General features: G+C 40.8%; 5 protein-coding genes across 7 annotated transcripts; 3 read left to right on the forward strand and 2 right to left on the reverse strand.

Moving 5' to 3' along the window:
* Positions 1-2,491: 2,491 nt before the first annotated feature.
* Positions 2,492-19,826, reverse strand: LOC121943127 (nucleolar protein 6-like). Its single transcript, XM_042486547.1, has 26 exons — positions 19,152-19,826; positions 17,836-18,045; positions 17,630-17,746; positions 17,214-17,393; positions 16,892-17,060; positions 16,476-16,610; positions 16,155-16,318; positions 15,924-16,044; positions 15,747-15,805; positions 15,552-15,653; positions 15,337-15,452; positions 14,809-14,986; positions 14,439-14,561; positions 14,065-14,213; positions 10,888-10,963; positions 10,290-10,430; positions 9,962-10,079; positions 9,592-9,746; positions 9,257-9,420; positions 8,826-8,978; positions 8,605-8,702; positions 8,326-8,450; positions 4,961-5,050; positions 4,634-4,834; positions 3,022-3,123; positions 2,492-2,861 (listed from the first exon to the last, which is right to left on the reverse strand). The coding sequence occupies exons 1-26, from the start codon at positions 19,188-19,190 to the stop codon at positions 2,712-2,714; spliced, it is 3,435 nt and encodes a 1,144-aa protein (XP_042342481.1). The 5' UTR covers positions 19,191-19,826; the 3' UTR covers positions 2,492-2,711.
* LOC121943150 (cocaine- and amphetamine-regulated transcript protein-like) lies at positions 7,506-8,296 on the forward strand. The gene is made up of 3 exons (XM_042486584.1): positions 7,506-7,708; positions 7,814-7,897; positions 8,026-8,296. Exons 1-3 carry the CDS (start codon positions 7,562-7,564, stop codon positions 8,131-8,133), a joined length of 339 nt encoding a protein of 112 aa, XP_042342518.1. The 5' UTR covers positions 7,506-7,561; the 3' UTR covers positions 8,134-8,296.
* On the forward strand, positions 10,975-14,023 carry LOC121943132 (E3 SUMO-protein ligase ZBED1-like). Its single transcript, XM_042486560.1, has 2 exons — positions 10,975-12,694; positions 12,821-14,023. The coding sequence occupies exons 1-2, from the start codon at positions 11,195-11,197 to the stop codon at positions 13,367-13,369; spliced, it is 2,049 nt and encodes a 682-aa protein (XP_042342494.1). The 5' UTR covers positions 10,975-11,194; the 3' UTR covers positions 13,370-14,023.
* Positions 19,827-20,703: 877 nt separating the features above from the next.
* On the reverse strand, positions 20,704-23,695 carry LOC121943135. 3 transcript variants are annotated; one of them, XM_042486563.1, is made up of 4 exons: positions 23,633-23,695; positions 22,145-22,393; positions 21,759-21,965; positions 20,704-21,664 (listed from the first exon to the last, which is right to left on the reverse strand). In XM_042486563.1, the coding sequence occupies exons 2-4, from the start codon at positions 22,367-22,369 to the stop codon at positions 20,828-20,830; spliced, it is 1,269 nt and encodes a 422-aa protein (XP_042342497.1). In that variant the 5' UTR covers positions 22,370-22,393; positions 23,633-23,695; the 3' UTR covers positions 20,704-20,827. The 3 variants fall into 3 exon arrangements, with proteins under 3 accessions (XP_042342497.1, XP_042342499.1, XP_042342498.1); XM_042486565.1 differs by lacking the exon at positions 23,633-23,695 and adding an exon at positions 23,023-23,040 and having other exon boundaries at positions 20,704-21,661; XM_042486564.1 differs by lacking the exon at positions 23,633-23,695 and adding an exon at positions 23,023-23,040.
* Positions 23,481-27,922, forward strand: LOC121943141 (WD repeat-containing protein 54-like). Its single transcript, XM_042486575.1, has 9 exons — positions 23,481-23,762; positions 24,399-24,461; positions 24,655-24,721; positions 25,983-26,039; positions 26,124-26,251; positions 26,497-26,597; positions 26,891-27,053; positions 27,282-27,356; positions 27,464-27,922. The coding sequence occupies exons 1-9, from the start codon at positions 23,538-23,540 to the stop codon at positions 27,593-27,595; spliced, it is 1,011 nt and encodes a 336-aa protein (XP_042342509.1). The 5' UTR covers positions 23,481-23,537; the 3' UTR covers positions 27,596-27,922.
* Positions 27,923-27,961: the final 39 nt, after the last annotated feature.

Here is a 27,961-nt window from a genome sequence, read left to right on the forward strand (position 1 = left end):
GGATTTGTAAAACGAACGTAGACTCACATTTGTTTGCAGCCAGACAAGAACTTACAGATAATTGTATAATATATATAAGAGGCATACGATTAAACATCAGTCAAATTGGATGATTTGATTTATATCACTGTCTAAATGTTGTACTGAGTCCTGCGTGTGGTGCATTTAGCTTGTCTCTGGTACATTTCCACTTTCTCCACTTTCTCTATAATTAAGCTGGACTGTAATCAAAACAACATGCTCCTCTGTCAACAGCTGCAGACACAAACACAGACACATCCTATGACACAGCCAAATGTGTCGTAAGAAGTTTTATATGCTGTGTTGTTCACGGCTAAGCTCACAATGATGTTACAAACACACTTGCAGACCTTTGCTATGCCGCAGACCATCGTATGGATTAGCTTTTGTTTCTGCAGTTGAATTTTGATGCCTCGGACTCAATAAATTGATCTCTGCTTTTGATTGAAGTGTCACATTTCTTTGAACAAATTCATAAAAATGGTAAATGGACTGTACTTGTATAGCGCCTTTCTAGTCTTATTGACCACTCAAAGTGCTTTCACACTACATTATCACATTAACCCATTCACACACTGGTAGCCGAGGCTACCTTACAAGGTGACACCTGCTACTCAGTAATTATTCACACGCACTCACACTCCATTGACATGGCATTGGGAGCCATTTGGGGTTCAGTATCTTGCCCAAGGATACTACGACATGTTGCCCAGAGGAGCCGGGGATTGAACCGCTGACCTTCCGATTAGAGGACGATCCACGACCCGCTTTACCTCTGAGCCACAGATGCCCACAGTTAACAAATGATGCAATAATTATATATAAATTAGAAACAGTATTACCATCTTGCATTTGTCCAGACGTTTTGCACACATTTTACTTGATTACATTAGGGACTATTGTGTTAAGAACATAATGTTACAGAGACAGGAATCTCATCACTCTTCGACTACAATTTATACTCACGCTAATCACAACCCTCACCTGCATCTCAGATTTTATTGCCCTTTCAGTCACCGCTGGAAGTACAAGTGAAATCTTAGACAAGCCTCAAAGACAGCCAGAGAGAGAGAGACTATCACGCAACTCCAAACACTGAACACCTTTAAGTACTATAAACCCTCCCTGAATCCAGGTTATTATAGATTATCACACACAGGTCCACTTACAATTTATTATCAAAGGACCACTGAAGACCAGCAGTTTTACTGTTTATGAACGAAACTGTCAGCCTGTATTTACATGTCGCAGATGGCAAGGAAACGTTTTATTGTTGCATCACCTGTTTGTTGATTGTCACCAAGGTTGTGAAAGCTCACATCCACCTTTCTTACGTAGGTTAATTTAGCAGAAATGACAAGTATAGGCAGAAACTGGAAACTGTGACCTCAAAGCCTCAGTGTATCAAGTAAAATTTCAACAGTACTCCACTTCCTGGTAAATCGGTGGAGTATGTTGATCCCCAGAGCTGCGTTTTGGAAGCAGTGGAGCAATAATGTCAGTAATTTATGAAGAATCTGTTTTTTTTGTTTTTTTTCTTTAACACCAATCTCGTATTTTAAACACATTTTCAGGGACTGTAGCGCCTGTCTGAAAGCAAATTAACTGGTACTCTTAAGGATTGTGACACAGCCATTATGCTGGAGTTTTCAACTAACCAGAAATTTAGAACAGACATAAAACACTTTTATATGTTTGTCAGATTCTTGATGTTCAGTTCCATTTAATATACTTCTGCTGAAACTGATTATGCTAGTTATTATCCCCTGTCTACTGCTTTCGTGATTATTATCTTGCTTATAGTAACAATGACTTTAAAGTTTTGGCTGTGAACCTCCATCACAGTTTTCCTAAAAAAATAAGGAGTGAGACAATCCCTATGCCTGAGTTTCTTAGAAGCAGTGAATATGTGTCTGAAAGTGTCAAATACTGTCAACAGGAGACTCATGGAAACCTGAGTCCTGTTTTTAATGTCTAACAACCAGTTTCATGATTTATTGATTTACGCAAAACTGCAACTCTGAGCTGCAAGCAACTGTCCCATTGATTATTAGTTAAACGTATTTTATATGGTCAATAATGTATCAGAAAATATTCAAAAAATGACCATTACCATTCCAGGATCTTCAACTGAAGCATTCAGATTGCACCGTTTGTCCAACCTACAGTCCAAACCTAAATGTATTCAATTTACTACCAAAGAAAACAACTAATCTTCACATTTTAGAAGTTTGTTGAAAACTGACTTACACAATAAATCTACTATCAAAATTATTGCTGATATTTTTATTTTTTTATTAATCAACGAATCATTTCAGCTCTATCGTAACAGCATAACTAAACTCCAAGTTCAATTAAGATTATTTGTAAATGAATGGTCCAAGTCTGTATTATTTTGCCATCCATAATGTAATCACCAATTATATACTCATCATTTTCTTTTCACAAAGGCAAAGGAATCAAACATAAATCATAAGACTAGAGATGCATTTATTAGACATGAAACAGCTTCACCAAAACAAACATGCTACTGATCTTTAACAGCAACATTAATATTAATATTAATTAATAATATTGTGAACAAGATGTCCGAAATGCATTGATGTTGACATTGATTTGTTGATAGGTCAGGCACGAACAAAACAACAGTAATGTAATACAGTGTAATGTACCTGGTAAAAACGGTGTGTCTAAAATGACCATTTTTCAGTCCTGGCTTCCACTGATTTAATCAAGCCCTTTCCCATAATCCGGAAGTCCTCCAGTATTGCTTCGACATTGGGAACTGTACTTGCCTCCTCCCCAGCCACCTGTACACTCCGAGCAGACAGCTGCGACGTCTGAAGAAGAAAAACATCAGTTCAGAATGGTGGATGCTGATGTTGGAGTAAAAAGAGGATGGCAAAGGTGAGGGAGACACATGGTGCAACAAAGCAAGCTGTTGGCAGTCAAAAAGGCTTGTTTACATATTGATGCTTTCAGATAGAGGAAATGACTCACCTTAAAGGGCAATGGTAAGAAGGCCTTTGGCTTCCATAAAACTGCGATCACTGTTCCACCATGAGGGTCAGAGAAGAAGAGGGCCAGGTCTCCGAAGGCCTCCTGAAAATCAGTTTGGTAAGAAGATGCAGTAGAAGTCCAGGACACTAGATAACAGACTCCATTTCGTTGCCAAACTGTCCTCCACAAGCTGTTAGATTGAACAAGCTCGGTTTGATGAGCCTGGTCTAGTCATCGGCTCTTAGTCTGTCTGCTTTGACTTTTCATTAATGTTCATGTGTAGACTTGTTCATACTGTGCACAACATTAGACATGTATTGACTGCTTATCGTAGCCCACATCGCACTAATAAGGGAAGGAGTAATAAAGGAGACAGAGAGAAAGGCCCTATGGCCAGACTGCCAAAAAACGCAAGACCTTGTCTGAGAAATGTTTTTAAAGGGGCTGTATACAACATTCAGAGCATTGATATAGCAGCAAAAATCAACAACAACAATTTGCCATGTAAAAATAAAGTGGAATAATGGTGGCGTAAGTCTTTGTTGTGGTAGACAGTCTGCCAGGGGTGGTTAGTAACAGATAACAAGCAATGCACATGATTAAAAAAGTAGTTTTTCAGGAACCTGTTTCTTTTTTTTTTTAAACTATACTATACTACTACTATTCTATTCCTTACACGAGGATACTTTTGAGCCAGTAATCCACTTTTTACTTCACTACATTTGCCATTTATATCTTTCACCTCTGGCTACAGTTTTTTAAACGAAAATCTAAAAAGGACAAGAGTTATGTGATGAAGAGCTTGCTGTGCTTCCTGAAAAACAGTGTGATCTCTGCTTGTAATCAACTCTTTGACTAACATATTGAAGTTAGTCGCAGAAATGGTTGAAAAATGTGAAAATGTAGTTGGTTTTCATGTGTAATGTTCATCTTTGATGTTGTTATATGGAAAAGAGATGTGGAGAGGAAAAGGTGGAAAGTAGTAGATTGTTCATATTTAAATAGTATAGTATATATTTGTTTTATTAGCCTACCTGCTCCACCTTATTGAAAAATGTTTCATCAGGTGCTGTTTTTTTTAGTTCCTCCAACCTTAACGCTATTAGCTCTGTCAGCACTGTTTCTGTTGCTAGCACTGTTTACACCATTAGCACCGTTGGCTGGTAGCGGCCAGGCTCAGCCACGTCCATGTTTTCTGATCCTGGCTCGGACTCTGAATCGCAGATATGATTTGAATGATGCATAAGCACCTTTAACCATAAGAGTTGTGAGCAAAACAGTGTATGGAGAAGGTGAGGACCAGGGTAAATAACTGCTGAACTAAAAAAGGTTAAAGAAATGTGATCATTGTTTCTAGGAAATCTACCTGTGTTGTGAACAATGCAAGTACAGCCTAGTGCCACTGGGTATTTCTCTTTGACAGTAATTAATTTTTATGGTCAGGAAGCCGCTGGAGGCCACATAGGATATTTTCTGGGGCTGATGAGCCTTGCGCCAACTTGCATGCGCAAATCCTGCTGTACAGCTTTCCTCGCATCCTGTGTCAACAAGGCGTTAGTAACACCACACCTTCCTTTTAATCTGAAGTTTATCCCTAACAGATAAGACTCACCCTGAGCTCTGCCAAGTAGAGGGCAACGGGGTTGTAGTCGACGACAGGCAGGGGCCCTCCAGACTGGGCCACACTGCCGGTCATGAGGCCCCTGCTGAAGTTAACAGTCGGAGGGTCCACTGCTTGAGCGAGTAGGGGAACCTGCTTGGGGTTCAGGTGAATCAACACATCGTAGGCATCCAGAGGAGGGCGCATGACCACCTGCAAAAACAAATGCATCAAAACGCTGAAACATTAAATCAGAATTCCTTCAGATTGTGGACCATTTATTAAGGCAAAAGTAAATAGGAGCTTTTAAGTTTGTTTTTTTTTTTTTTTTTTACTAACCCTGACATCTTGTATTTGGCTACCGTCCATTAGCTGATGTTCCAGTAACTTCAGACTCTCCGCAGCCACCATCACCACACGCTGCAGCATCTGAAGACACACGACCAAAACAGAATACCTAATGGTTAAACATGGTAGCTTTGGACATTTCTGAGCATTCCCACTGAAAATACTGTGACATATCATATAATATATAGACCACCATTGTGGTCGAACAGCTATCAGTGAGCACTGGGATTTCCATTTCCCAGTTTCTCAGAACACATACGACATGCCCAACAATTGCAGATGCAAAAAGGCAATAACAACATGGACAACATTATGTAAAGCAATATCCAGCAATTGTTGTGTTAAAAGGAGCCGCCTAATGTATTTGTTTCAACCCATCTGATCAAAGCACACCCATATGTTTTTTGCATTAGTGCAAATATAGCTGCAACACAACACAGGTAGCATGAGGACACGCGTTAGAGTTAACTTAACGTGTGTTCTGGGCTCAACTGTATACTGGCGACGCCAACTACACACACTCTGCTGTAAATTAGTTAATCATTTATTTGTCCCATGGAATTATAGAAGGTACAACTCCAGCAAAAAGGGATCGTATCAGCTCCTTAACTTGCGCTTTGCAATTTAGTCCTTTTTTGCATTTTCTTACATTCTTGGCTGCTGCTTTTATAATTCTCCACGTTTCTGGATGGTTCTGGAAATTTATGCTTTCTGGTTGTGGAATGATTTAACTGTTCACATATTCCAACCCCAAGAAGACAGTTGTATGGTTGCTTCTCCAGAATACAGCCCCTGAATGGCGTATAGCAGTGATCCACTGCAGGAAGGGGAGGTCGTCCAGTTTGTCATTTTGACAATTTAAAATTACATAAAGCTATACCAAAAATGTACTTGAAATTCCACCGTATTGTCATTATTATACTATTATGTGCTAATTTGTAGTCTTCTATCAATTTAGGATTTTATTTAAAGGTACTTAAGCCCATTTACATCAGCATGTAACCTACAGTAATGACAGGTACCATTTCCTTCAGGTAGAACTTGTACCTCTGCTACTACTACGTTGTTTTTTTTACTGCAGTTAGGCAGATGATGCAGATTATAACCCATGTTCACTCACCAGGGAAATATAAAACTTGTACTTTGATTCAAACTAACTTGAAATCTCTATCAGGTTCAGTTATAAATCATGACATGTGCAAAACCGATTAACATTTTTGAGGTTATGAAGGTATTTTGTTGATGGAAAGGATCTTGTGTGTTCTGAGAGAAACTCCAATACTCATTCTGTTAACAGTTTCATATAATCCCAATCTGCTCCCTAGTGGTCATTCTGAGGCATTGAGAACTACAACCAAGAGAGTGAATTGGGATCATTCTTTCACCTCAGCTATTTGATTTGAGAAAACTTTTCCATTTTTTCCCTTTTTTTTCTTTAAAGAAATTTCTCCTTGAAACACAGTTTTCATGGAGATTCTGACATCCATCTGTTTTTCTTATTTGGGATTTTTTTTCGTGGAAAAGAAAAGAATGTTACAAATGCTAACACATTTGTGCAAAAATAATTGGTAGATGTGTTTTTCTTTTTCTTTTCATTTCTACAGTTGTATAATATTTTAGGATTTAAATTGCAACTATAATTTCATAATAAATATTATTTTTTAATAATTACTTTACAAAGCATTATGGTTTTTTAAAACAAATAATCACTCCACTAACACTGTTATCCAACAAATAGTGACTGATCACACCATTTATAGGCCCAAACAAGCCTTTTGCTGCTCACAGGTGCTGCAGATGGTACCTTAAAGAGGACCACATAAATCTATTTGCAGCGAATGATTAAGGCAAGCCCCCTCCATGGTCAAAATCTATTCTGTGTTTGTCAATTTCTTTTTTGGCCTCAGATTTAAGATTAAACCCTTAAAAAAACTTAATGAACTATGCAGATACAGCATTCACTTGATACCCAATAGCATTCAATGCATTGTTTTTTTGTGATATTTTATATCACTTACTGATGTTACTACACATTACAGCTTGTTTAGTGTTCACTTCCTGTAGGAGTGCCTCTGTTCCAGAGCGACTGACATTTTTTTTTAAAATGCTTGGAGTCTCGTGTTACACACCCTCTTCAGACTTTCATTTGGGCATTCTTGATTTCTTTCAACTTTTCTTTTCAGTTTCTATGTGTGCAGATGGCTCTGCAGTCTCGTGTCTTTTTATGGCGATTGGCGGGGTGTTTACCCTGTATGCTAATTAAGATTAAATGACGGGCACTTTCAATTTACGAGGACAAGGGGATTCCTCTTATATTAAAACACAGATACGAAAAATTCTGCGGTTAAGAACACAACATGAATCTGATGTAGACTTTTCTTCGGATCTTTCTCAAGAACAAATTCAAGAAAAAACTTGTAGTGGTGAATTAGGCCTCATGACGTCTGTGTAAGGACGTCACAGAGCACAAAGTTCCTGTTCTCCCCCACTGTTATAAAGGAGGATGCTGGGAGAGGCTCACTTTTAATGTTGGGTTTGTAGGGAGAGTGAGGCCGGATAACACAGGAAGCTTATCTGGGTCAGCTACGCAGCATGGGAGGCTGGTGTGTTTATCATTTCTGTACACTACTGTGTGCCACTGGACTCCTCTACAGCTACGGTCAAGTCCAAACAGAGGAATACAAATCTAAATATTTAACTTATTTCACTACGACTGAGGACAGCAATGAAAAGCAACTGGTGAGCTACACCTGATGGTCTCCCAATACTATTGTTTATTTTTTTGATAATCTGGTGGTATTCTAATGTTAAGTAAAGTAATACATAACATTTCTTTGTTTCCAGATCAATGATTTACATGGTGTTTTGGAAAGACTTCAGAACAATCATATTCCATCTCTAAGAAAAAGGCAAGGATATCTGCCTGTGGTATGTAAACCAACATCTCAGCCCATCTTTAATTATTTCAATTCCTAAAATCAGTCAGGTCAATCTGTTAAGAGCAATATGTTTGTTATCTTTTCATCTTGATTTAATTTGGTGTCATATCTTTGCAGTGTGATCCAGGAGACCAGTGTGCACTAAGGAAAGGCTCCAGGATCGGGAAACTATGTGACTGCTTTCTGCCGCGAACATGCAACTCCTTTCTGCACCGCTGTTTGTGATTCTCTCTGTGTTAAAAAAGACTTATAAGCTTGTGATCCATTTGATTTCCCAGTTCCCAAGTATTCAAATTTGTGTTTTTTCCCTGTTACTGACCATTTGTAATATTTAATAATTCTTCAAGTCAGCATTGAGAGCTGATCTATTAAATGTGTTGTTGTGTGAGTTGTGTATTTGTGTTTGTGTCCACTGACCTGTACACTAGGTGCTCGCTTAGTCCACATAGATTGTTTTCTGTCCTTAGGCGTAGCTATAAACATGACGGGCAGAGACTCCCTGGAGGCCATGAAGTCATTCTTGATCTCTGTGTAGTCGGCAGCTGCACGTGACACAGAAATGAACAATTAAACTTGGTGTTGAAACAGCGACCAATACGAGCGGGTTCTTAAAGCATGTCCGGTTTGTATATAGAACGAGGCTGGGGGGGGGATTTGTTTGTGTGTGACAGACGGAAAAGGTGTGTGTGTGCTTGCCTGCAAGCTGGTTGTTGAGGTTAACTACCAGCGGGTTGTTCCTCCAGTCAAAGGAAGAAAGCAGATGAAGGAAACGAAGGAAGCCAGCCTGTGGAGAACTGAGGAAGACACAAAGTCATTCACATGACCTACTGAACGAAAAAAAGGAAGTAACAAAAAATAATTCCACAAATGAAACTGATGAGGAGGACAGATTATTAAAATATCGAAGCGGTAGTTACCCGGGAGGAGTAAAGGGTGCAGGCTGCAGGAAAAGCGACGCCACCAGCAGGTCTGCTGTGTCCTCTGTGATGTCTTCACTGAAGAGCTGAGCCCCAAGCCAGCGTTTGGCTAGGCGACACACTGCCCCAAAACATGGGTGCTGCTGCTGGAGCCTGCCAACAACAGGATGACATGTATAAGATGGAGCCAATATGAGGAAATGGTGCATGCAGGGTAAACCAAATAATGAAGAATCTGGAAAGAAACAAAAATATGGGGACAGAAAGGAGGTAAACTAGGACAAGGTTAAAGAAAGTGAAAACATATAAGCAAAAATAACTGCTTTATTGTTTACAACAGCAACATGCAGGGTTGAAAAGACTGGGGGAACCAGAAGGAGCCCTACATCCCTAATTCCTGACCCTACCTTTTGTTATTGTTTTAATTTTACCCGTGCAATGTGCTGGTGAGTAGAGGCTTGTGAACGGTGGCCATCTCCAGAGCCTGAGCCTCCTCGTTGTCTCTTACGACCAGCAGACCCTCTGCATTCACACTCTCCCTCAGCACCTGAGGCTCACGATGGTATGCCACCTGGATGCGGAACAGCAAACCATCCTGGATGCATAAAAAAGGGGGTAAAAACCATAAATGAACAGAATACTGTGATTAAAGTTAAACACTGTGCCAAACTTGCCGGGACATACCACAAACTTATAATTAGATTCCACAGAAACCACATTCCAGTTTACAGACAAGTGTGGGACCTGTACAAACTCAAAAAAATACCTTCCAGACATCTAGGTGTGTGGGGCACGGCCTGCACGTATAATTATGGTGCTTCTTCAGTAACTCTCCCAGGCGGATGTGGAAGGCAGTTCGGATGTGGCGGATGGCGAGGCGGTCATGAGGCCATTTTCCGCTCCCCTCCATGTGACAGATCACTGTAAGATCAAGGTTACCAATTTGTTCGTTAAGAGTACGAACTGCTAAATGTCTGTGACTAACCAGGTACATTACAGAAACCAAGGAAGTTATGTTTCAGTCAAAAACATTTTCTTCTGCAGACGGTAAAGAAATTAAGTTTAGATGTAGTTTGCGACATATTTAACAAGAGTTAACAGCTTCTAAAGTAGCTGCTGGTGGATGAAACGCTGACCTGTGATAGGGGTGATATAAGCAGGGCAGGGTTTGTCCTGCTTTGGTACCAATGATCTTGAAGTCTTTTCTCTGTCAAAGAAGGAAAAATCCAGCTTCAGTGGCGAAGGGGGAAAGACCTGCAAGACACAGATTACATGTTAGAAGTGTCATAAAGTCAAATTCACAATTTACAATAACCTCAGCTATTAACAACTTTGCAAAACTTCTCTGAACTTGAGTTGTATTTGCTGTGGTGTTTAAAATAATGCAAATTACTGACATATTATGACCACTACTTACCACTGCACTAACAAGAGCAGTTCCCTGTTAAGATCTAGATGTTTTACCTGTGTGTATCTGAGCGCAGGGTGGGCTCCTTGCACTGCTGTGATTGACAGAGGCAGACCCTCCAGCCTCCAAAGTTTTCTACTCAAGTCATCGTAGGACTGAACCACCAGTAAGCTCTCCTCCTCTCCAGTACTAGACAACTGAAGAGCAAAATACATGTCAAACAAATGCTGTACATACCATGGATGTATTATAGGTACATACACATAACCATATTTATTTAGTGATGAATCAGTAACACTGACTACCACCTCTGTCGGCCTGCATCATTTTTTTGATTGAACAGCAACCAATAATATAAACATTACAACATCTCAGGAAATAAACAACATAATAGAAAAGCATTGCACAGTTAACACAAGATATACTCCAACAGGAACACAAAAAAGCACAAGTTTAATAAAAAAAAAAAAAAACAACTTTACAATGTTAAATCAAAAGAGAGCAGGATTTTCATACGATATCCATCACATAAAACATAAAAAGACGCTATTTTATTTGTTTTCAATGAATCTCATCGACTTTATTTTGATTTTTCTAAGATTTTTTGTTTAAAAAAGAAATTAAAAAAATCAATCGTAACGATTTGACATTTACCTCACTTCCCGTTTTAATGACGTCATCCACCATCGCCCCCACATATCGCATACAGGATTCGGGGATATCTGCATGCCTGATGGACAATAAATGCATTATTTTCTGTTTAAGAAAGAAGCATCAGCAGACTGATACCTACACCCACATCACTGTCGTATTCTGTAAGGGCATATGCACAAATGACGCGGCTCGCAAATCGGCTTTTTATGACCCATTTTAGCGATGGCACTTGACGCTAACCGCTAACATTAGCTAGCTCGCTAACGTAAATAACATTTCCAGACGCTAGTTAGCTCCACGAAACAAAATGAAGCGCACGGGGAGGAGACGAAGCTCTGTGTGGGACTGCTTTGAACAAGTGGGGAACTTCGTCCGCTGCATGAAATGTGACGCTACGTTGAAGTACTGCGGCGGAGCCACCAGCTCCATGATGAACCACATGAGCAGGCACCATCCGTCCACTGCGCCCATAGACGAGGATGAGAAACCGGTGATTTGCACCGTTCAGTGCATGGAGGAGGAGAGCGCCGCTAATTCAGACGTCATGCAGGTTGCCATCATGCCACCTAATTTAAATATGACTGCCAACCCCCCTGAGCGGGACTATGGAGAGAGGAAGCGCCTGAAGCGGAGCTCTGTGTGGGACATTTTCATCAAAGTGGACGACGAGGTGCACTGCACGATGTGCGACACAAAGCTGAAATACAGGAGCAGCACCACCAGCATGATGTACCACATCAAAAACAAGCACCCGGACACCATGCCCAATGATGGGGTGTCGCTGGCAACACATGCAGAGGTGACTGAGCTCATCTCCAGGATGATAGAGAAGGACATGCTTCCCATCAGCGTGGTGACTGGTGATGGTTTTCGTGAGCTGCTTACACACACTGTGCATAATTATAAAATGCCATCTCCTGGTGATATAGCACGCCTTGTTGAGGGCCATTTTCATGAGAAGGTGGAGGAGCTTGTGCTGCAGCTGAGCAGAGTGGAGAAAGTGGCTCTCACTGCTGACTTCTGGACAGCCCTCCCATACCAGAGGTACATCACAGTTTTCTGCTCATTCATAACAGAGGACTGGCAGGGGAGGTCAGCTGTGCTGCAGACACACAAGCTATCATCAGACGGCCACCTTACTACTGACAGTGTCACAGAGCGGCTTCTCAGCACTGTGCAGTCCTGGGGTATTGCTGGGAAAGTGACGGCATGTGTTCATAACAACACACAGAACATCCTGTCGACACATGCGTGTGCCCGTGTCACCTGGGACTATGCAACTTGCTTTGCCACCACATTGCAGCTAGCAGTGAGTGATGGGCTGAGTGAGGATCTAGTCCGCATCATCGTCGCTGCAGGGAAACTAGTTAAGCACTTCAATCACAACTTGCTGGCAAGTGAGGCCTTGGAGCAGAAGCAAGTTCAGATGTGCCTGCCACAGCACAAGCTCATCCAGTCGAGCAAAGCTAGATGGGACACAATCTGTGATATGTTTGAACGGTTACTTGAACAGCGGTGGGCAATTAAAGCGGTGCTCTCTGATCGCACAATCACCAACAGACAGGAGGCCCAGATCCTTGAGATCGAAGACGATTGCTGGCAAATCATTGAGAATTTCACACCTGTGCTGGCAACGCTGAAATGGGCAACGACGGTCATATCTGCGGAAACTGAAGTGTCCATTTCAAACATCTACCCAATCACGTTCAGCCTCATTCAGACCCACCTTGTGCCAAAGGAGAATGACGTTGAGCAAGTCTCTGAGTTCAAGCTGAAAGTTCAGAAATCACTTAGAAATCACATGGAGGTAGGCAAAAAGTAATCAATTTGCGCTTTCATGCAAATATATTTGTTACCTGCTGATGCTGATTGAGTTAAATAATCTGCATTCCCTTATCATGATTCTTTAAAAATGTATTTTCACTGTTCGCAGGTTGACTCTAATGATCTCGCCTCCAAACCAGCTCTTATTGCCTCGATGCTGGACCCTCGACACAAACACCTCAGCTTCCTGACCCCAACAGGGAGGCTGGCCGCAAAGGTTAAACTGCATGAACTGGTTTCAAAATTAGATGTGATCACAACTACTGTGGGCGCAAAGGATGAACAGCAGGAGATCCTGGTCACACCTGACATCAGCCAGGTGACTATGCCCTCACAACTGAGAAGCGACACCAAAAACACTATGATGCTGCTTCTAGGTGACAACTACAGCTCATCCTATGCCACGGACTCGGAAGCTCAGGTAGATTACTACTTGAGAGACATTGCTCCCTCACTGGACATAAACCCGCTTGACTGGTGGAGGGTAAATGGACCGAGATTTCCCAAACTGGCCACTCTGGCGAGACACTATTTATGTATACCTGGAGTATCACTACCGTCTTTATTGTCCGAGGCTGGACAAACTTTTGCAACGATGCGTACAAGACTGAACCCAGAGCATGTCGACATGATGATCTTCGTTAACAGAAATGCGTAACTTGCATGACCAAACATGATGGAGAAGTGCACTGATTTCCTATACCAATTATAAGGTTACTGTAAGGTGCTAGGGGGCAAGTTAGGTATAGACATTACAGGAGAGAAGATGGGGAAGATGGCAGGTACTCTTAACTGTTGGTATGTTGTAAATGCTGGTGCGAATAAGGCTACAAAATTCTTCTTTTTTTTTTTTCTGTCAATGAAAACTTTTCCCTCAACAGTGACTGTGAGCTGCAGTCAAATACCTAACTATAACTTACCTATAAATTAAGTTCCCATCATTAAAACACAGTGATTTGTCTCATCACCTCTCTGGATGTGACCCTCCTGGCTTTAAAAAGGGGACACTTAGCCAATGGGGACATTAAGTCAGAAATATCTGAGTAAATGTCACTGCAAATCCTTCTCATTCTGCATCAAACATCAGACATACCCAACCATCTAATAGGCTGCTAACAGTTTAACCTTTACCTTAACACAGGTATTTCATCTACAAATCAGAGTTAAACTCACCAGTAAAATTTGAAACACTGAAGAAGTAATATCACTAGTCTGTTCTTTTGTTAGCATGACAGTATATTGGATATTTGTATTATCAACACAGCAAGAAATTTGCTGACCAAACTAATTAACTGTATTATTGTGATTGTCTGTTGTGTCTGTTAATGTGCTACGCAAAGATAAAATACATACAGCTGTAGCAGGTGTGCAATGATCTGTCTGGGGACCAGTCGTTTTTGGCACATGCTCTCTCCCTCCCACAGCACAGCCTCGGTGATGGCGCCGTCCTGGAAGCGACGCAGCTCGGAGCGAGAACCCCACAACTGACGAAACTCAGCTGTCTGGCAGAAGAACACTGCTGTGATTAATATTGAATCGTAACGCAAGCATGGTAACATATACGATAAAAAAAGTCTACAAAACAAACAGTTTAATAAAACAAGCATAAATTCTAAATTGTCATGCAACATGTTTGTGGCTTTGGCATGCAAGACAAAAAGCCTTTTAAAAGGTGCAAAAATAAAACACTACACACACGAGCAGAAAGGAGAGACAGGTGAGGTTACCTTGGGGCTGTCTGCAGGGGGGCCTCTTTCCAAGACAGACGCTGCAAGCTCCGGCCGTAGGAGCAAACCGAAGGAGAGAGGAGGTTGAGCTTTGTGTTTTGGGGCCTCGCTCTCTACAGACCACTGTGATGAAACAAACATGATTTAAAGGGATTTAAAGATTGCACATCAGTTTAGATGTGTGTTTATTTTTGACTCACTCCTTTGTAAGACACTTTTGAACTGTGCTGATTCAGAAACATGTACATCAGTAGTAGTATTAGTGCTGATTCAACCTGGGTTTAGACTTATTGTAAAGTTAGGCACAAAGTCAGTGTGTACCTTCTGCCAAAGACAGATCTTAAGCCAGATCGAACCAAATATGCCTCACCTCAGGGTCAGGAGAAAGGGAGTGGGTGAGGAGGTGGATCCTTTGGCCCAATCCTCGTTGAAGCAGCGTCAGAATAAAAGGGAGCGCAGTGTGGACGTAATTTCCACTGTGGTCCATCAGCTCACTGAGGAGATTCAGTTTCTTACAACTGGACTGAAGCTTCACCAGCTCACATAACCTGTGTTTAAAATGAAAAACAGAAGAGCTTATTGGAAGAAAAACGGGAAGACGACGTAAAAGAATTCTGCTCTGAAATGAAAACCAACTCTTTTGATGTAAAGTGAGGTGCAGGATGTCCGGACCAGCACCCTATTTACTGCCCGACCTTTAGGACTCTGACAATGACTTTGTATGAGAGGGTGTCTAAACTGTCTTTAGCCAGAACTTGTAAAGCAGAAGTTAACACATGCCTTAGACAAATGATATGTGCTGCAGAGGAGACGCAATACAAAGCTGCATATGAAGTACATAAAAGAGGGACTGGATGGAAATAGTTTGCACTGCATTAGCTGATAAATTGAACCATACTGGAATACGTGGTCGCTTGTCCTTATCATGGGTTTGGGGGTCATGAGGAGGCTGTGGAACCCATCCATCGTGGGGTCGTCCCAGAACTGCATCGACACAGATGCCTCGTGCTGCAGCTGAGAACCAATTAAAAAATTGTCAAAAATCTATTGCTTAATCTCACCAGTGTAAAAACGATCTAGTTTGAACACACATTTTGTTTTTGCAAAACCTACCTGTTTGTAGGTACAAGCAGTCATGTCAGCACACATGTTGAGATGTCCTGAAGGGTCGACAAATACCACTTGAAAAGCATCGTGGAACTCCGCAAGAGATGGCTGCAGGGTAAAGAACGAAAATAAAGTTGATTACAATTCTAATAACACAAAATGTGTGTGAATAAACTACGTGTACAGGTTTAGATGACTCACAGCTGTAGAGTCAGGCTCTTTGGCGAGGCTTATCCCATTCACTGTCAGGTCTGTAGATGCTGAGTGTACAAGTTGCAAGATACTTAGAACAGAGATATGTACGACTACCTTATATCACATTGTGTTTCATGTTACCATTTATTCAAATCTGCTCTGATGGATTTTAAATGTTCTTACCAAGGAAGTTTAAGGTGTTTCGGAGCAGCTGATAGGCTGTCATGGAGTTACTGATTCTGTGAGTGGTCAGCAGGTAAGCCAACAGCATTGAAGCCAGGAATCCATTAAAACAGCCAGTGCCCTGTAAGACATGAAAGAAACCCAGATGGTGATGTGATAAACTGTGTCAGAAGATTAATAAATACAAAGATAGAAGTACAACAATTAAGAGAGCCATCTCAAGCCTCCTACCTGGTCGAGCTCTCTTTGACGAAGCCAGACTTTGAGCAGAGCCACCCCATCAGCAAAAGCCGAGCACTGGGAGCTGACAGCAGAGAGGAACTGGAGGTGAGCCCTAGGCAGTAAATCCCCCAGAACAGAGCTGTTGTAATGCGGAGTGGGAGGCTCACTGCTCTCTGCAACAAACAGACAAGAAAATAAATTGGTCTTGATTAAAGTGATGTTTCAATTGTACTGCGACTGAGAAACAATATGATCCCAAATATACATATTGATAGGATAACTGTGATGCACAATATTTGTAGAACCAGCCCTATAAATGAACAATCCTACCAGACTGGGAGGTCTGCAATCCGGTGTACCACTCTGTGCGGATATTATTCCTCTGTGGATGGAATCGGCTGGGCTTGAAGAATCCAGGAGGTGGACAGGCATGAACACGTATGGTGAAGTTGCAGGATTCTTTACCTGAAAGATGAGACACAACAAATCACATATAACCCAAAACTAAAGCTAAGTTTTAAATATTATGGTGAAAATACATGTGTTCTGGAAGTACTGAGCATGCGACATACTGCAGATGTTTTGATGTAGTTAAAAGCATTCCCCTATGGCTTTAATTCATCAGGAATTTTCAGGTTTTTTGGGGGGATTTTTCATTCACCAAAGGCATGCAGAAAAACTTTTTTGACTAATTGACATAGAAATAATCGTTTAGGGGGTAAAGTGTTCCTTTGAAAGTTCAATACCTGGAGGGGTCAGCAGCAGAACAGGTCGGAGTCTGTTGCCATGGAGACAGGAATAACGCATGGGTCCAATGTCAGAGCAGGATGCGAGATGTTGGGCCAGGCCAGCCAGGTAGAGAGCCCTTTTCCTCGGGTATCTCTGGTTCACGACGTCCTTTGGGTGGAGGACATTCTAACAAAGCAGGGATCAGCAGCCAGAAGTTACCAGTATTTCTTAGAATCGAATGACTATTGTGTTGTCATACTGCGTTCAGTACATGACTAAGCATATTGCTCTCAATGCTGCAATTAATGTATTGACATTAAAAAGAGGAGAGTGAGTTACAGCTGGAATTGTGACAGCCAGGTCCACCATGATGCGTGGTTTGGTGCAGGTGCCCAGGGGGTAGCTGCCAACCAGATCCACAGAAGCAGGAGGTGCCATGTGGAACTTGCCCTTTGTTGTTTTGGGTACCAGGAGGAAAGGGACTTTAACTGTACCAGACAGCCATGACAGGTCACTTGCCTGAACACAGAGAGAGATTGAGTAAAAAAAATATGGTTATAGGTTTATGTGTGTGAATTTTGAGCCTAATGAATGGAATTGAGTCTCTACGCCCAATCAAGAAGTGTGTCCTACTAAGGAAGTCTTGTTCGGATCGGAAGGATCAGTATTGAGCCTGATCAACAATTTTTTTAATAGATCAGGACTGGTTATTTTGAGCATGAGCCCCTATTTCCTACAATTACAGTAGTACATACGTCGGCCTCTGGTGACTCAGGTACGCTCTGGAGCAGCTTGGTGACTGTCTGAATGAAGGAATCGATTTGCCGTTTCCTCCGCTCACTCAGGACAACCTCTTTCAGCAGCTCCTCCATCTGTTATTGGTGATAAATTATGGACATTTATTCAGAGTGTGCAAAAGGTTGTGTGGTTATTGTTTACATTAGACAACAAGAGGTCTCACCTGCATTTTGAGCAGGCTGCAGTGAAACAGGCTTTCCGCTTCTTTCAGCTGGTTGAGCTCCTCTGCTGTAGGAGGTCTGTAAAGATCACTTCTGGACAGCTTCACTGGATGATAGACCACCTCCTCCCCTCCAGCCTCCTCAGGTTTGCTCCTTTTGGCTTTAACAGGAGCATCATTTTCCTCCTGCTCGTGGCTCTCTGAGAGAATCATCTGTGAAATAACAACACGTGTATTGGCAGCAATGTTTAGAAGCTCAGTTTGATTCAACTTTTTGTTGTTTTTTTTCCCCTCCAAATTATGTTCATCAGCTTTGTTGTTCATTTTGAACAAACAGAACAAACAACAAACCCCATCCCTTCGGTCCCATATAACAAATATTTCTTGGTATGAGGATAAACTTAGACTAACATGTTATCAAATATAATTAAGCAAATAGTTATGGGTAAACGTAAAAAATAAATTAAAAAAAAGTAAATAATTATAATGAATAAACATTAATAATACATTAATTTAAATAAATAATAACAAGATAACATAAAGATATATAAATAACTACTTGTACATCAGTGCCTACATACATACCATAATACATTAAAACCAAAAATCACACAAACATAATTCCTTGACTAATTAAAAATAAGGAAAGTGCAAAACAGTTATAATCCTGTTCTCTCTTCCTACTAGTAGCCATTTTTCTCCAGCTGTGTAAGTTACAAGCTTCCTTTTGGGTGATGGTGGTTGAACCCATTTGTCTAAAAGCAGGCATATACACACGGCCATTCAGAAAATGTAAGAAAGGTGTCCACATTTCATAAAAACCATCAGTTTTGCCTGTTACTATACAAGTCGTATTTTTCTAATGCCAGGCTGCAAGACATCAGGTTTGTGACGGCCTTTCCACCTTAACGCAATTACACGTTAGGATTGTAGCAGGCAAAATTGACTGATTTACTAAAAGATCTGTAGAATATATGTGTAAGAAAGACACTTTGACTTCGACCCTGTCATTCATTTCCACTGAGAAATCAGAATAATCAGGATATAATTTAAAAACTGAGCTAACTAAATAGCATTGTGTTATCGTGCCGTTAAATCTGGCGTTTGTCCAACGTTGGATAATAAGTATTACTGACCGTAGCCCAGCTGTTACACATTTAATTTATCTTAATCAGACACTGCACAAGAAGCAAAGGTGTAGTTGCCAAATTGTAGGCGAAGCATGCATGCAACAACGTTGAACCACATTACTGTCCCGTGTGTTAACGAAGCGGTAGCCTCCAATCAGCTAAAAACACGATAAATATCGTCAGTCTTACCTCTGTGGGGTCCTCAGACACCGTCTGCTTCTTCTTCATGTCTGATCTACCTTCCGCGTGATTGTAATCCCGATATTTTGAAAGTTTTAATCAACACTGCTTTCCCATTATTGCGCTTTCACATGTGCAAAGGGTCAGTTAAACATGCTACCGACAAAACTTTTCCCGATTGGTGCAGAAGCGGCGGAGATGAATGGTGATTGGCTCGCTGCACGTCGAGCGTCCAGCCAGTTTTCAGCATGTTAGGTTGCATGAGCACGCTCCCGTGCGATTGCTGTTGGAGAGCCACTGCAGCGTCAGGGAAAAGGCTCTTACATTTTAATGCATTTAGTGGTTAAAAAAGAAAACTCATGCAGTGAATACACTTTAATTTAGTCTGTGTGTATTATACACAGTGGTTTTTCTGCTATTTACATAAATTACACATTAAATAGGCCTTTACAAACTGTAATCACTGCTTGAAATGTTATTTTGCTGCATTACAATTGTTTTTACACTGCGTCCCACATAAACTATACGTGAATAAATGTCAGATTTAGATCTCTGTCATGTGACAATGTGACACTTTTATTTTGAAGGGTAAAATGGTCTGTTGCCTAAAAAATGCAGTTAAACCACAAAACTTGAGTGAAAAACGCGAGCATCTATATCCCATATTGATTGACTTTGACCACAACACTGGATACCAGCTCAACAAGTCAGGTCATAACTATGCCACTTTACTTTTATCTACTTGCACAATTCTGACAACCCCTGACCCTGTCAGTGCTCCTTGCTGTTTTGTACTTCCCTCTTTGCAGGTGTCTTGCAGGAAGAGATGGTCATCAGCTTGATCAGTTCCACCTGGGCAAGCTGGGCTTAAGTTATTAAGACTGGCCCCTCATTCTGTCTCTCTCTCTGCATCACCATATACCATTTTGGTTTGGTTGCCTTATTTGTTTTGCATTTATAAAACCATACATACATTGCACATTACAAACACCACTGATATACAGACTGCAGATTCATTTACCATCCCTTTGTTGCTAAGTTTCAAACAAAAATATTGTCTAAATTGTTGTAATCTTGTGTGATCTCCTTCTTCGTCCAGCTCACTGAGCCTGGGCTGTGACACAGTATAGTGTGACCTTTTATTAAAAGTCACAGCTGTTTACTTCCTGTCAACTCTATAGTAACATTACCTTCCCCTCCAACGTTAGCGATATAGGTGCATTTTCACTTTTATGTTAGTAAATGCTACTTTACTTTCCCCAGTTAGCTCTGCGCACACTGTAATAACCTTTCAAATTTGAATATTCTGTTACTGATCATTTTGATCATCACCTCAATCACAGGGAGCTGCTCCAGCTGCAACTGGCACATTCTGCAGCACACAGCATAATTCCATACACCAATTCAATTTCAGTAACCACTATTATTGGGATATATCATTTGCCTTTTCTTGTATTTTTGTCTCATGCTATTTTGGTGTGTCTGATAATTGGATACATTACAATTTTGTCAATTTTTTGTCTATACCACAAAAAGCACAATATAAACAGAAAGCACGGGGATCTGAAAGTGTTTTAATAGATTATGAGGCCCCATCTTGTAAAATGGCCATGTGTTAACATATAGCTCATTCTGCTCTAAATACAACCACAGACATGTGCGATCCTTAAATTGTACAAACTCTTCTAGCTCTTGGATTGAAAGAATGGGGTGACCTGAGGTGGTGGACCTGCAGTAACTTGATCCACGGAGAACAGCGGCACAGCTGCATCACTTTGTATCTGCTTCAGATTGATAGATTTTGTTAGAGGGTTACATTTCAGAGGGCTCATTTCAACTGCCTGGGGATCCAGGAGAGACACACCCTTGGCCAACTCCATCGTGTCCAGCCTCAGAGGCCCAGAGGACACAATCCTTTCCTTGCTATGTCTAGGAGAAGACAATTTCTTCAGCCAGACATCTGCCTCATTTCTCCCCTGAAACTTTACCGGCTGATCTTTGGAGCTGGTTAGTTGCTTCAGTGAGGTTACTGTCCACTCAGCTTGCTGCTTGTTAAATTTATCTAGTTTGGAAAGTCCACTTGGTTTCTTGGAGTTGGGTTTTGCGTAGTTGTTATCCACAATGTCGTACTGAGGAAAGATGCAGTGTCGAGGCAGGCAGGAGTGATCAAGCTTTGGTAAGCCTTGGTAGTTCTCACGCTGATATGATGATCCTGCTTTATGGTTATAAACAGAATGTGTCCGATCTTTACCTTCCACCTCATTATTTTTTTCTTCTGAACAGGGCTGGGGAGGCAGTAATTTGCTTGGAACAGGCTTGAAATGTACATTAACGCGGCGCTTTTTCTTTAGATCAGTTTTTGGTAGTCGGGGAGGACTAGGAACTTGAAAGCACTGGTAACTGACAGGCCTCCTGGGACTTGTTCCCTTTTCAGATTGCTTTGGAGAGCTGTTTCTTTGGGCTATAACATGACATTGCTGGTTGACTTGTGGCTCTGTTTTCACTGGAACATCAGCCCCCTGCTGGGTAGAAATAGAATTTAGATTTAGCTGAGCTGTAGAAATGGATACAGATAATCTCTGGGTTGAAATTTGAAGAGAGTACTGTAGTGCGTACCTGTCTTGAGATGGAGTGAGGTCGAGGGGGAGCATTTACAACAGGTACACATCCTTGAACCCAGGGGTCAGAAATTGCTGGCAGAGGCTCAGAGTCTTCTGTTTTAGATATTTCATCTGTTGCTTCTCCTTCATCTGGGCACAAGATTTGCTGTTCTATAGTCTGTGTGAGGTAGCTCTTGGCCCAGGATGCAGAGAAAGGTGCTATCTTAAGGACAAACACAATCAACATGATGGATGTTATATGTACAAACACAATGTGTGGTTAAAATTGGTTACAGGAAGAAAAATAGATGCACTGGTCTCTCCATGAGGGTCAATCAGTAACATTATGTTCAAATTTCAGTGAAATCAAAACAGAAAGCTTATGTGCCTTTTTAGTTTTACCTGTCTTTCAATGTACACTTTAAAACAGCCCTCCATGACCATGCTCAGCAGGTCCTCCATGATCTCCCCCACTGCCTCATCTGCATCCTCTTGGATCAACATGTCCGTCCACTGGGCTTGAGTTAAGCGACCAGGTACAATATCTTCCACTTCCAGGTCCTGTGTTGGAGGTGTAGTCACTTGGACAGACGACGCACGTCTTTGCTTGGTTGCAGAGCGGGGCATCTTGGTTTAGAGGCAGATGTGAAGCTTGATAGAAAAAACAAAACATTTTGATTGTAAGATTATATATTATGATATATGATATATAAAATGAGAGAAAAATGTCCAGAAAACTATATTTAAAATAGACATTATAATAATAATGCATTTATATTTTATGTAGTCTTTTAATTGCGTATTTAAAATTATGATACAGAAAGAAAAGGGGCTACAGCTATTTTTCTCAGGTTTCAAAGGTTTGACTTAGTAATTTTAGTGCAGTGTATGCATAACATTTTCCACTTGACGTAACGTTAGGTTACTTATTTTTGTGAGATGTAAAATCCCAACCTTCCAGTTCATATCATCATTAAACAGCATTTTAATAAAATGTCATGTTAGACATGTCGACCATATTCATAGGATATTGTTTATTTTATTTTAATTAAAACGAGTCTTATAGTCTATTAACAAGCGAGCTAAAGTTAATTTTGTCAGTTAGTTAACGTTTGATAGATACACATTACTTGGTGTAACTGTGTATATATGTATATCATTTCACTTTAGATAAGTTCATTGTAGGTAAACGGTTAACATTCGACAGCAACACTACCGTGTACAGGCTGCTTCTTAACAATAATCAATTATATAAGATTTTTAACTGTTTACAAGCTTACCACACACTCCTCTTTGTGCCCTTTTTTGTGTAGTCTATGGTTGCTCAGCAACCGAGGGCGCAATGATGACGTATTACGTAGAGGCGGCGTTGTCTCTATGGCTGCGGACGACGCGGAGGTAATCCTGTTGCTAACAAGAGCTAGAAAATGCTTATTTAACATTGACTTTATAAGTAATGATCGATTGTGACAGCGTCACTGGCTGCAGGACCTATCGTTGTGTAATCTGAAGCAATATTTCATGCGATTTGTCACAGAAAAGTAACGTCGGGCTCTTTTATTTACGCTGCAATTGGCTTCTCGCTAACATACCTGGGTTAGCTTGCTGCTAATGCTAAGCACCTAGCGTTGCCAATTGCTGTCAAATGATGGACGCCCATGCGATTTCTTAATGAAGTTGCCAGTCCTATTTATCCAGACTGTAATTGCTGTTAGTGATATCTTCTTCTTTTATATTGTTACCAAATAGCCCACCGTCGTTTAAACAAACTGCGCTGCAAACAGAAGACAGCTCGATGTATCACAAAGAGAAGAGCATCCAGATCAAAAACAGCGCCTCGGCGCTGTACAACAACCTCGGCGTGCTACGCATCGCCCCCCGGCGCCTCACCTACTTCACAGTGGTCCATGCTAACGTGGTCAACATGGTCAGCGCGTCCTGGGACGGTCTCAACTATTCCCACCGTCAGCTGCAGTCCAAGGAGCCCAATGTCGTCACAAGCACATCGTTAATCATGCAGGTCAGGCCACAGAGCGACTTGAGCGCCTTGTTCTTGACATCTCCCTTTGCTGTTGTACACAGTGAGCAGCAGGTGGGACAGTGAGTCAGAGTCAGTTTTTGGAACTTATACACGTCTCAACTCCCAACATTGACTTTGATTTGAGAATGTATGTATTCAGATCAGATAAACACTGTAGGAATCGATGGTTCTACATAGCGCCCCAGTTTTAGGGGACAGAAAATACAAACGTATCAATTGTCTTTGTGCATTTAGTATCAGTGCCCTGCTGTAATATCAAAAATTTGGGGGACTATATGAATAAAAAATGCTGCAAATCCTGCTCTGTTCCCCAATATGGATGCAAACGCCCTCAAACACTTTTAATTCAATTTAATTCAGTTTAATTCAATTCAAAACTTTATTAAGGACTCAGCTCATAGAGAAATCCATAAAACAAGATAATATCAACACAGTAAAATGAAAAGGGGATATGTTGAATGCAAGCACATAGTCACTGTTTAATTTCCAGTCCGGTGCACTTGAGTGCATCTCTAAACAAAGAAAAAAAGACCACTATATGTATACTATATCATACTGCATATGCTTTTGGCTATGACATAAAAATAAATGAAATCCTGTGTTTTCTTGTAACAGGCTGCATTTTGTCCTCTGCCTTCTCGTGATCTGCTGGTGGTGACCTCACAGAAAGGCATCCAGGTGAGTTTTTGTGTGTTTCTGCTCTTCTCTGCTGTCATTGGGAGTCACTACATTTGGGTGAGGCACTGCTACTTGTGAACTTATAGTCGGTGGCGTTTTATATTTGTGTCATGTTTTTTATATATGACCCCAAACAAATGTATTAATGTGTGTTTTTGCAGCCTTTTACTTTCATATAAATCCATTGTTTTAGATGTATGAATCTGATGGCTCCATCATGGTGTACTGGCATGCACTGGATACTCCGGAAACAGCCACAGGTAAACTTACATATAAACTATAGATTTTCTATACCTATATTTGCCTCTGTGCACACTATTTTTTCTCGCTCTTAACAACGCTTTAATTATTGTAACTGCATGTTTCTTTGTTTTATTTTAATGCACTTTGTGAAGCTGCGGTATGAAGTGTGAATTGAAGGGGCGATGAGAATCATGGGCTATTGTTTGTCCGAGGAGTATGATTGTTCTGTGGTTCAAGTCTGAGAGGTTAGGTGTAGGGGAGTGGATGATTTTGGAGGCAGTGTGTGTAATCCAGTGACAGACTGTGCTGCTGCAACAGAGCATGCGCCATAAATGTTTATTATTATTATTATTAGTAGTAATAGTTATAATTAGTAGTAGTAGTAGTAGTAGTAGTAGTAGTAGTAGTATCAGTAGTTATAGTAGTAGTAGTAGTAGTAGTATCATTATTATCATAGGCACTAAAAGATTGACCTGTTAAGTTATTTGCATGAAAACCATAAAGATAGAGATTATATGATGCAATACAATAACATATAATTTGGTGAAATATGATACAATAGAATATGACACAAGTATACTTTGCTGTTCCTGGAAATGTTTCAGTGTAGTTTAATCCATCCTCATAATGCAAACATAATTAAGAACATCAGTAGGAGGACTTGATTATTATAATGAAATGAACAATTTTCAATGAATGAATGAATGAATCAATCAATCATTTATTTGTCATCCACACCTACACTGTTGTATCCACACAATCACAAATGGCAGTGAAGACACTGTACACATGAACAAGTTGTTTCTGCTTTGTTTGGTTTGCGCTTAGGGACTTCAGCTTTTATACTGAGATGATTGATCAATCAACACCACTTTCAGGTTTATAACAAAAACAAGTCACACTGTGAGGTGAAGGCAACAATAAAACTTCAGCTACAATAGGTATCAGCTGTTGGCATGTGAGAGAGGGCCTATTTACAGGTCATTCCTCTGTCCTTCCCCTCTCTGCCTGAGGCTTGCTGAGTTGATTGAAGATAAGCTTCAGCTGGTTCTCCCCATGATTGCTGCATGTGGCAGGGGACATACTGATCAGCCACCACAATCCCCCGCTGGCATCTGTTTCTACAGGGCTGTTGTTCCTTGCTCTGGCTCCATCTCCTGGTGTCTGTTGATCCAAGGGGTGGTGAAACACCACATGTTCTTATTATGTTTGTGCAGTCATACATGTCACCAAATGTATTTTTATACCAAATACCCACAAAATGTATCTGTGTCTCAGCTCAGGCCGTGTTTGCTCGTGGGATATCGGCAGTGATGGAGAGTTATATATGTGTGGGTAAGTGCTAAGTGAAATATCTATACTGGTATTCAAAAGACAGGACAAAACTTAATAGGCCACCATCTCTTTCCCTTTCTTTAGGCGTTTCATCTGGTGCAATTCTAGTGTTTGATGTTCCCAGTAAAGGCAGTAATATTACCCTGTCTGAGGTCCTGGAGGAACACAAGGAGTCCATCACTGACATTGCTTCAGAGTGCTCTGGCAGCCAGGTATAACGTTTGTGTGTGTGTGTGTGTGTGTGTGTGTGTGTGTGTGTGTGTGTGTGTTTGTGTGTTTGTGCTTGTTTATTGTCTGCATTCTGCCTATGTGAACCTTTGTTGATGTGAGATATTTGCTTTACCTTTTCCAATAATGACAGACATACATAAATAAATTACGACTTTATGCAATACTTCGAGGAACTAAAACCAGTTCCATAATCCCTTCCACTCTGTTGTGGTCTCTCTCCCTTCAGGAGTGCATAGCTGATCTGGTCAGTGCAGATGATGGGGGAAATCTGTGTGTGTGGAAGTCAGGGGAGGAATTTCAGCTACTCAACAACATCCCTGGCTTTGAGTAAGACGTTGATTGCATTTTAGTTTTGTCATGTTTGGTATGCAATGTGGTCTCAAATAAAGTGACCTGCACTAAAACTCCATCATCATCACTCCTCTTCTGCTCTTACTTTCCTCTCTATCTCTCTCTCTTTTCCAAGCATTGTTGCACTTATCGACATCTACATTATGTTCTTTTCCACTGTCCTTGTTTTTTTTCTTCCTTTCCCCTCATCGCTCTAATCTGATTCCCATTATCTTTTTTCCCTTAATTTCCCGATGGCAATCATCCTCCATCTTCCTCTCTGCCCTTAGTATGAGCTGCTCATCTGTCAAGCTGTGGAAAGGTACAGTGGTGGCAGGTTACGGCACAGGCCAGATTCGTCTTTATGAGGCAGTGACGGGAATCCTGCATGCTGAGGTTAACGCCCACGCTCGCTGGATATACTCACTGGACATTGCTCCTTTTTCTGGGCTGGTAAGCTGAGTAAACGTAATGAGTCAAAGAAAAACTTTATTTTATTTGCATTTATTATTTAAAATGGCAAACAGAAAACTATAGGAATCGATTCATACATTTTCTACTTTAGCACAATAACTACTTAAATTGTTAAGTTTATTTAGCTCAAAGCATGTTTGAGAAGTTTTTGGTTATTTTTATTACATTTTACTTATGTCATGCGTCTTGATTTTACTTCTGCTTTAGCTTTTGTCTGCTGCTGAGGACTCTCTAGTCAGGGTGTGGCACCTGACGCTGACCCCAGAGACCAACACTGTTGAGGTAACTGGTCTTAAATCAGAACACAGCACAATGTACCCTTGGGTTTAATTCATATTAGGTAAGATTATATACGACCCTGATGGCATGTTTTCCTCATTTGCTTTTAGGTTGCCCATTTGCACAATGAGTGTGTGACAGATACACAGATCTGTGGCGCCAAGTTCTGTGACGGTGATGGTTATGCCTTTGCAGTGACAGGCTATGATCTGAGTGAGATTATCCGTTACACCCAAACGTAGGACTTCGCTCTAATTGAAGCTAAGGATATGAATATGAACTTGGCAAATTTGATTGTGGAAGGATAACAAGAGGGAACACAGAAAAGAGATTATTTAATATAATCTTGTGTCATGGCATTTCTGTCTCTATGTCTACAAGGGTAAAAGGAGATTAGCATATTACAAGATAATGCAAAAGTAATGTGTTAAAGTTTCTGTAAATATTTCAAGTACAACCCTTTACATGTATGTGAATGTAGCTTTAAAAAGTAATAAAATAGTCTATTATTGTTACAAAGATAATTATTGTTTGAAGCAACTGTACCAGTAAACATTTTTGTAGAGAAAGCTCTTGTGTGTGGATTTTAATTTTGCACTTTACAAATG

This window comes from Plectropomus leopardus, chromosome 5 (assembly GCF_008729295.1).
Source record: "Plectropomus leopardus isolate mb chromosome 5, YSFRI_Pleo_2.0, whole genome shotgun sequence".
Taxonomy (NCBI): domain Eukaryota; kingdom Metazoa; phylum Chordata; class Actinopteri; order Perciformes; family Serranidae; genus Plectropomus; species Plectropomus leopardus.